Source organism: Palaemon carinicauda, chromosome 20, assembly GCF_036898095.1.
Source record: "Palaemon carinicauda isolate YSFRI2023 chromosome 20, ASM3689809v2, whole genome shotgun sequence".
Taxonomy (NCBI): domain Eukaryota; kingdom Metazoa; phylum Arthropoda; class Malacostraca; order Decapoda; family Palaemonidae; genus Palaemon; species Palaemon carinicauda.
The window spans coordinates 45,267,723-45,277,819 of record NC_090744.1 but is presented as its reverse complement, the minus strand read 5'-3'; the positions used below and the strand labels follow the sequence as shown (position 1 = coordinate 45,277,819).

Below are 10,097 nucleotides of genomic sequence, written 5' to 3'. Positions count from 1 at the left end.
TTGCTTCTTTAGGGGAGACTGTAGCTCCTTCATCATCGCTCTCCTTCACTAACTCAGCTAATTTCTCCGATATTACCCACTTCTGAACTCTTATTAGAGCAAATTTTCTTCTTCTTTATGTTATTGAGATGTTAAAATTGTCTTTTTCTCTCTGGCATGATGAAATTCTTGTTGAAACTGAGAAAAACAGACATAAAAACGAGTGAATGTCAAACTCAAACGTATACACACTATAAGATTTGTGGTAGAAATGAAGGCCGAAGAGTGTAATTACCGTGTAATACATCGACTTGTGACTCATGGATTCTATACAGATGCCATTGCTCACATTTTGTTTTACATTAAAATGTAATAATTATCAAAATTTACGATAACAGAAGAAATACTGCATTTTCTTGTAGCGAACAATGTTTTTGGTTTATCGAGTTACTTTTACTAATTACCCTGTAACTATGAAAGTAAGAGGAATTTTGACAAGATATTCTGTATGTGCACTCTCCACTGTCATATGAGGCTCAGTGAATTTTTTTCATGATTTTGTGTTTTTCTTCCTCTACCCCCATATATTGGCATTCTGGAGGAGGGGGGGGGGGGGTGGGAGGGGGGGGGAGCTTAAGGGGGCCAGCTGGAATTCCAATGTATGGGGTTATAGGAAGAAACACAAAATCCTGAAAAAAATCACTGAACTTCGTATGGAGAATGCGTATACAAAATATTTTGTCAAAATTCCTCTTACTTTCATAGTTACAGTCAGAATACAAAGATTGGAAAGGTCAGGTAGAGGATTAGTTGGTAGTATGTGGGGATGATCTTGAATATCCAGGTATAAAGATTAGATCAAGTTTGAAAAGAAAGGCTTTAGAAGTGACAAAAGAGATAGAGAAAAACTGGAAGTACAGACAGTTCAAAGGCAATATTAAATAAATTAGATGAGGTATATCTAAAGGAAAGATGAAGTACTTTAAACAGAGAGAGAATCTGGTGAAAAGTTGAGAGATTTTATAATTAGGTATGAGACAGCAGCTTCAGAATGCAATAAGGCTATAGGAAAAAGTTTGTTTGAGCGAGAGGCTTAAGGTTTTCATGTTTTGGAACAGGCAAACTTCGCCGAGAATAAAAAACAGATGGTATTGGCTGCATGTGGGCAAGGTAAACTACAGTATGATTCTTTGTCCAAGATATTAAAAAAGATATTTGAAAGATTAGGAAACAAGGAAGAGGATGATTGGTGGGGATCTGAAAACATGAATAGGGGTAGAGGCAGAGAGGGATACAGGAATAGGGGTAGAACTAGTTGGATAAGAGGTAGAGGTGGAAGAAATCCAATTAATAGAGAAGGGAAAGTAACCTGTGTGTTATATGTAGTTCAGAATGGCATTGGGCTAGGGATTGTTCTCAGAATCATCACAATAAAGAAAAGCTATATGAAAACAAGTTTGATGAAAATAAGACCGGTAATGTGGACAATAAGAATACTGTAGGTTTAAACAAGTTAGAGATGATGTAGAGGAGAAAATTTATGCAAGGGAAAATCAAGGGACAGATATGAACTCTTGGGGAGAAGTTGATGCTATTTCAGATACAGTATGTAAATCAACTGTGTGTGGTGAATTATGACTAACTAGGGATGTAGTTGGTTTAAGCTTGGGAGAGTTGAGAAGAATGAAGGACCCCAAATAGGAATCAAACAAGGTCTTAAAGTTTGGTGAGTCATCATATAAATCTAAAGGTGTAATGGAAATTCCAGTTTAGTTTAAAGAAAAGAAATTTTATTTGAAGACAGAAATTTTGCAAGGTGACATACCATGGATAATAGAGAAGAAAATTATGAGTAGAATGGGTATGAGGATAGATATGAAGGAAAATCTAGTAGAGATAGAAGCATTAGGTGGAATAAGAATTAAGTTGAGGGAGGATGAACAGGGTAATTTAAGACTACCAATTCTGAAGAGTAAAAAAGGCATTAATGTTGGAGGGATGGAAGGGACAAATAACCAAGAAATTAAAGGAGCAATTATGAAGTTACACTTACAGTTTGGACATGGAAGTGGGGAGAAGATTTGAGGGCTAACAGAAGAGGCCGAATGGAGTGATGGTTTGGGTGGGGGAGAAAAAGAAGAATTTAGGAGGCTATTAACAGATTTAATTGCAACTTGTGAAATATGCAAGAAGTATAAAAGTATCCAGGGAAACCTATCGTTGGATTTTCTTAGAGTATAGTATTTAATGAAGTTTTGGCTTTAGATGTAGGAAAAATCAAAGAAAGGAAGTTTTTAGTTATTGTTGATATGGCCACCAGATATTGTCAGGCATACTGGATTAATGACAAAAGGCCAGAAACTATCAAAAGAACCCTTATTGATGGGTGTTTCGCATTTTTTGGAGCACCGTGTAAAATACTTTCTGATAATGGTGGAGAGTTCCAAAATTAAAACAATGAGAAGAATGACTGAAATGTGGAATATAAAATTGTTACCTACAGCAGCAGAATTACCATGGATTAATGGATTGTGTGAGGAAACAGTTGGAATCCTTAAAGGAAGTTTGAGGAAAATGATAAATGAGGAAGAAGCGAGTTGGGCAATAGCTTTGAGATGGGTGGTGCATGCAAGAAACTGTTTAGTAAATAATGGAGGATTTTCACCTAATCAGCTAGTTTTTGGTAGAAATCCTGCATTACCAAATTTAGTAGGGGAAGAGACTTCAAATCCAGCTAGTAGAGAGATTAGTACGGAATAATGGGTAGTAAGGGATACATTTGAATGCAGTACACAATGCTAGAGAGGCTTTCATCAAAAACGAGTCTTGCAGCAAACTAAGAATCGCTTTAAATAAAAATGTAAGAGAACATAAACTTGAGGAGGCAGTAGTTGAAGATGAGGTGTTTTACAAGAGAGAGGATGAAAAAGAATGGAGGGGGCCTGCTGAGGTAGTAGAAGTGTCCAGTAAGACAGTCGTAGTAAAACATGGTAGTTCATTGAGAGATAGCTAGGATACACATTACAAGAATTCAGGGTAAAGTAGCAGGAAAAGAAAGTTTGTCAGAGGTTAATGGAAATACGAACAACAGCATGGATGATGTAGGTGTACCTGAGAATGATGTGACAAAGGTACAGGAGAGAAAAGTGATTATTGGGAATAAGAGGGAAGAGAATAGAGAGAGAGAGAGCTGATGAGAAAGAGGAGGAAGATGTAGACGAGGAAGACTTTACAGAAGAATTACCTAAGTTGAGAAAAGGGAATAGGGTTAGAGCAGTAAATAAAGACACTGGTCAGATGGAAGAATTTACAGTATTAAGTTTGGCTGGTAAAAGATCTAGTAAATACTGGGGATATGCGTACAATGTACAGGATTCCACTGGTGACAAAGGATGGATAAACCTGAGAGATTACAGGAATATTGAAAAAATAGGGGATGAAGAAAAGGTTTTGTTAGGTTTTGAGAATCAGCAGGTGTTAGAGGCTAAGGAAAAGCGAGTTATAGAGTTGGAGAGAAAACAGTGTATATGAGGAGGTGGAAGATACTGGGCAAAAAGCTATATCCACAAGGTGGATAGTCACTGAGAAGTTAAAAGGCGGTGAAAAGATATGTGAGGCCAGGTTAGTTGCTAGAGGCTTTGAAGAAAAATGCTAAACTGGGCAAAAGATGCTCTTACTTGCAATGCACTGTTTAAATTGTGCTTGACAATCATCAAATTAAAAAAAATTGTGAAAAAAGCATATTTACAGGGTGATCAAATACAGAGGGAAGTATATTTGAAACCACCAGTTGAAGGAGATCGTAGAGGTTTATGGAAATTGAAGAAGACAGTTTATGGGTTGAAGGATGCAGCAAAAGCATCGTATTGTAAGTTAGTGAATGTAGTGAAAGAACTTGGGGGAAAGAGAAGTAGACTGGAGCCCAAACATATTTTATTGGAGAAAAAACAATAAACTGGTGGGTACATTATGCGCCCGTGTGGATGATTTTTGCCATGGGGAATATAAATGGTTCATGGAAAAAATAATTGGAAGGCTACGAGAGAAACTTAAAGTGGGGGAACAAGAAAGTAAGTTTTAAGTACATAGGAGTAATAGCAGAGCAAAATGAAAGGAGGATAAGTATTAATCAGTGGAAATATGTCAACTGTGTAAAGAAACCAGAAGCTAGTCAATATATTTGTAATAGAATACTAAGTCACAAGGAACTAACAGAGTATAGGTCCTTGGTTGAACAGCTTAATTGGATATCTTTGCATACAATGTCAAAAATATCACTATAGCGTTAGTGAATTAAGTAAGGCATTTAAGGAAGGTACAACACAAGATATGAGAAAATTAATTAAAGTATTAAGGAGAGTTAAAACTGTAATGGGAGAGGTTGTATTAGATGAACTACAAGAAGAGAATATCTATTGGGAAGCGTATGCAGATGCATCCTTTGGGAATGTTGAAGATGGGCATATGCAATTTGGTTAAATAATATCTTTGACATATGGCAAAAGGAGGTGTCCTATATGCTGGAAGACTAGAAAATCAAGATGGCTAGCAAAATCAACTAGTGAAGCAGAGGCATTAAGCGTGGGAGAGGTGATAGAAGGTTTAATATATTTCAATAGGTTATGGGAGGGATTAGTGGGAGAGAGAAGATTAAAAGCAATAGTGAAAACAGACAGTAGAACACTAATGACAGCCATTAAATCAAGTACGGGAGTTAGTGGTAAAAGACTAAAGATTGCAGCTATCAGGGAAACAATAGAATCTGGAGAAATACACGAGGTGCAATGGATAGCAGAAAAGAAACAAATAGCTGATGTAGTTACCAAGGCAGGAGTATCTGAGGAAAACATTAGGGCATATGTGGAGAGTAGAGATATGAAGGAGAGTGAGGGGGTAGGATTGTAGAGAGGAGACTACTGTTGGAAGGAGATGGGAGGGGAGGAGAGAGAGTTAAGTATGATTTGTTAGAGGATGTATTTTGATACTTTATTCTAAGTAAGAGAATTTAGAGTAGTACAGTATGATAGTTGAAGGTTATTAAGTGAAGAAGTACAGTATTATTAGAAAGTGTTAATATATAGATATATAAAGAAGATTGTGAGAAAAACATGAAGATATTTTTTATAATAATTAAATAGGTATAGCGATAATTAGATTAGAAACGAGTTGTTTACGTGATGTCACAGTGATGTATTGTTGTTGTTAGTGAGGGCGATTGTTGAAGGAGTGGTTAGCTGATTGGATTGATGGTGTTTGGTCAGTTTTGGTGGTGGGCATGCTTTCTTGTGTCTCTGTGTATGTGTTTGGTGTTCCATTTGTTTTTGTGTTGGCAAGCTGACATTGAAGTGAAGGAGGTAAATATAGTAAAAATATTAAAATCATCAGTGTCATGGTTATGCCTCTTTGTGAGTGCTTAGCACAGAAAAAAAACCCTGGGTCAAAATCCAGCCAGTTGGTTAGGACTGCCACCTACTTTAGGGTGAGTCTTCCCTAATAAAGAGCGAAAGGGTTTGTATTAGTGTCGGAACAAATGACAAATTTAAAGTAATTTGTATTTTTCCTAACGATCCAAACCTTGAGCTCTTTATACAAATTTGTCCCGCCATCACCTATCTCCCAGAAAGTCCTCCAGCAATCAAATGTGAAGAAACAACACAGGTGTATGTGAGCGTGGTAGCCTGTACTACCCTTACCCTCCTTGCTAATAGCGGTTGGGTAGTTATATCTTGCTTAAAGTCTTATGGATAGTCTTCCACCTTCGTCGCAAGTATATTCCCTAATAAAGAGCTCAAGGTTTCTATTATTAGGAAAAATAGAAATTACTTTAAATTTTTCATATTGAACTGTTCAAAATATGGGAATCTGACTTGGCATTCTCTGCCTTATGTGGCTATACCTTGAATTCTTGTTTTGGGTTAGTAAGCAGATGTGAACCTGGCATATGGCATATATATAAGATAACCGGAATAAATATGCTATACTTTCCCCTTCGTAGACAAGACATGAAATAACATAGCCCACCCCTTCGAACAGCAGGGGAGGACTATACCAGACACTGACCATAACTGGGACTCACATCCCAGACTGACATACATCAGAAATAATACTGTTATCTCAGACTCAGAGAACCTAACTTTCCCCAAGACTTTCACTTGTTACAACACTCTTTAGTAAGAAAAAAATCACTAATAAACTCCCTTATTAACAGGACTAGGCTAGTGAGACCTCCTCTTTGTAATGTTGGCTTGCCAGTAGGACTGGTTACTTGGCCTACTCTTGGCTTGAAGGGCAGACAATCATTCACCTAACTGTGGCAAAAAACTAGCTATCAACTTGAAGCCTAAAACAATAATGAGAGAAACTCCCAGTTATATATAAAAGAAATTTATCTAGCCTAGGCTATCGTCATCATAAAAGTTTTGGCTCAGTTTATGGCAATTAAGAGATGGGCTTACCCTTTCTTGAAGTGCTAGGTAGGTACACCCTTCTCTGGGCATGTTAAGTAATGTAACAAAGAAAGAGTGGGATGATATTTCTTTCTTGTTAATGTGTGTGTGATATCTACACTTTTAGGCACACATTGTAGAGCTATTGTTAACTTTACATTCATTTATACTTGTTTTCTATGTTCCCTACCTTATGATAAGAAATTTAGATTGGATTCTCATCATCCAAAATAGTAGTGACTCAGTTTCATCCTTTTGTGCAAGCTGCTGTTCTTGAGTGTTTTGTTTATCTTCACTCTTTGTGTCTAAGGAATATCTAACTTGGTATAATTTTGATGTGTAATGCTTCTCCTTATCCTAGAATCATGCAGATTAATATAAAAAGGAATACTTCTTGTATTCATAACTATAAAAATAAATTCCATAAGTTCTTTTTTTTTAAAACTCTTCATTGTTTAAGGTTCTCTGACAAGTCACCCAAAACAGACAATACAAAAAGTTAGGTACACACCCATGATCATTCTTTTTACTTTTCCTGGAGAAATTTGGTTATAAACAATTACTTTACTAATACAGACAACAGGGGCCCTGTTTGTCCCCGGCATAGACCTATTTGATGCACCGTTTGAAGTACACTGGTGGCACTAAACCCTTGGGAGAGGTTGTCTGATCACTTTTGTTGTTTTCTGTCTTTCACTTTTGATTGTATATTTTAGTTTCTTGGTACCTGACTGTTCAATGCCTCAACTGTAGACATGTTTCCCTACTGGTATGATTCCCTTTTTATGACTGAGAGGAATACCCTTTATTGTTTGGTAACATGTGATTATTATTTTTTCTTTTAATCTTTTGTGCATATAATTTTTATCCTCATGTCAATGCAGACTGTTCTTTTTTTCAAAATAATTAATTCAATTGTTTTTAGTCTTGTGTCAGATTTAGTATACTTATGCTATTTTAATTCTTTTCAGAAATTTACTCCACCATTTTCTCTAGTGAAAATAAAGGAGGTATTGAATTCAGTAACAGATGAATCAATGGAAAATGGAGATGCTGCCATTCCTCCAATGTGGAACTACCATATCACTCAACAGAAGGAGCCTACTTTTCTTGTTGGGAAATTGGTTTTTGGTGACAATGGAATCTTGCAACTTCATGATGTTAATGGTAGAATTGATGTTTTAATATTAGGAGCACTAACCCAGTTATTAGAGGGATCATTAGTAGCACTTTATAATTTTTCCTTAGTTCTAGAAACATTCTTTATTCGAGATCTGCATGAGAACTATACTAAACTACTGAAAAAGTACATCATTGTTGATGTGCCGAATGTAGTAGTTTTAAAGGAACGACTCAGGCCAATCAAATTATGTCAGTTGCATGAGAAAACCAATATCACTATTATTTCAAAATCAAATGTCATGTGTATTCAGCCTCAAATAGGTTTACATCACACATCAGTAGACAAGTTTTTTATTGCTAAAGCCGTTGTTAATCAAAGTCTCCCAAGCGGACAGAAAGAAAAATGGGATGCATTTATCAGATTTTCTGGTAAGCTTGCATTAGCCCATTCAACTTTTGAAGATGGGTGCTCTTACTCTCTGCACACTGGTTTAAAATATCCAGAAGTTTATTTAAGGAAAACCCATGCGAATAATTGGTTAAGGTCAATGCAGTGTCATTATGGGACTTCCGAGTGTGTGTATATTCCCGAAGAAACAAAGATTGTTAACATGACTCCAGGACGAAGTTGTGTAAATCCAATCGATATTAAAAGATTATTGGAGGGAGAAAAATGTGAAGGAGATGAATTAATTACAGTTATTGGCGTGATTAAAGACCGACAGTTAATGAGCTCAAAATTTGAATCAGAAATTAGTCATTTTCCTTTGGCATTTACCAATGACTTTCACATTGGAGTACCTGGGAGCAAAATTCTGAGAATATTGATTAGTGACTTTGGGGAAAATAGTAATAGCACAGTGTGGATATATTTTATGGGCTCACAGAATTATTGCATTCCACAATATCCTCTTGGGATACTTCCAGGAATGAAGATCTCTGCATCTTGCGTAATACGCAAAATCTCAAAGTCCAATAAGCGTGTTTACTTACAGTGTTCCAACTTCAGTGTTCTTACTCCCCTTTCATTATCCCTTCCTAGCTCTTTCTCACAGAAAGTGCCTCATCGATACTTACGGGAAATATCTGAGCAGCGGGAGGCTTTTCAAGTTGTCGCTCATGTTGCATGTATCCTGAAGGTTATACTCAAAAGTGTTTGTATTTCTTGTAAATCAGAAATGATTCAAGGGAACTGCAGTTATGTTGGATGTTCATCCTCAGTGGGAGGAATGCTGAGCATATATGCAGAAATGATAATAGATGATGGTAGTGAGTCTGCTCAGATAGTTATTAATTCTCCAAAGCATTTGCAGTTACTGTTGCAGTTAACGGACGAAGAATATGGCCCATTAAGTAGTGAAGTTACGGAGAGCTGCAAAACTCTTACCTATAATCGCAAACAATACTTTGTTGGGAATTCTGGCTGTGATACCAAAGATGAGGCCTTTGCTCTCTTGTGTTCTCATGGTAGCCACTGTCGGCAAATGAGACTTGTGTTAAGGAAATTTAATAGCCATAATCCTACTGATGTACTTCATTTGTATTGTTTAAATGTATTCGAATTAGATCCAGAAAATGACATAAAAATTTGGGAAGCAAGATTGAATCAATTGTGATGCAACTGAGTCACAGGGATTAATTGGCTTGAATGAGTATACTGTATAAGACTGTAGTTTTTAGTCGACATCTGAAGAATTATTCTGGCAGAGATGCACTTGCATTAAAGTTCTCAAAATTGTGTGATAGAATATTTTTATATGTACAGTACTTAAAGCTGGAATACAAATATATCTTTATAATGAACATGCCTTTTATATTATTTTGTATGTGATATTACTCAACTTGTATAATAGGAATTTGCTAATTTTCTGCTTACTAAATTAAGTGGGAACATATGAGGTGATACCTTACCTTATCTTCTGGAAATATCAGCAAGGCTAAGAGAGGGAACTTTGTGTATATTTTTACATCTCTCAACTGCTAGTATGTTATTTTTGCTATAGGACTGATAACCATCTAGAAGAGTACTTCCTCAACTTGGAAATTTGTGTATTTTTACATCTCTCAAATGTTAGTGTGTTATTTTCATCATAGTAGTGATAACCATCTTGGAGAGTAACTCCTCAACTTAGATGTCTAAACTTATGAATGTATTATGATGATGTATTCTGTTATGCAACGTTTTTGAAAGTGATGCATTTTGCAAATAAATCTCAAGGAAAGGTGCGAAGTAAAGAAAAGCCTAAGAATTACTGTTACATTTGGAAAATCTTGATTAAAATGGTTTTGTCTATTACAGAACCTCTGTTGCCTACCAGATATTATCTCCTATCAGAAGGCCAGATCCCCCGCACATTCTTTTTCATAATGTTAGGGGGCTACTACAGTGCTCTGGTGCAACTACAGTATTTGATATATTTGATGCTGTATTATTTGTAAAGGCTGTGAAACTGATCAGTAACTGAATGCTTTTTTTCAGTTTTTGATTACCTGACCACTCAAGACGAGTGTATAATTATTTCTGTGAACCTCTCCTTATGTTCATACTGT

At 36.1% G+C, this 10,097-nt stretch overlaps 1 protein-coding gene across 1 annotated transcript in view; it reads left to right on the top strand.

Annotated features, from left to right (window-relative positions):
- The window catches only part of LOC137660322 (uncharacterized), a 421,696-nt gene extending 412,342 nt beyond the window's left edge, over nucleotides 1–9,354 (top strand). The window contains exon 9 of the mRNA XM_068395141.1: nucleotides 7,397–9,354. Within this exon, the coding sequence (XP_068251242.1) occupies nucleotides 7,397–9,163 (1,767 nt within the window). The 3' untranslated portion in view covers nucleotides 9,164–9,354. The remainder of the gene's footprint in view (nucleotides 1–7,396) is intronic.
- The last annotated feature ends 743 nt before the right edge of the window (nucleotides 9,355–10,097 follow it).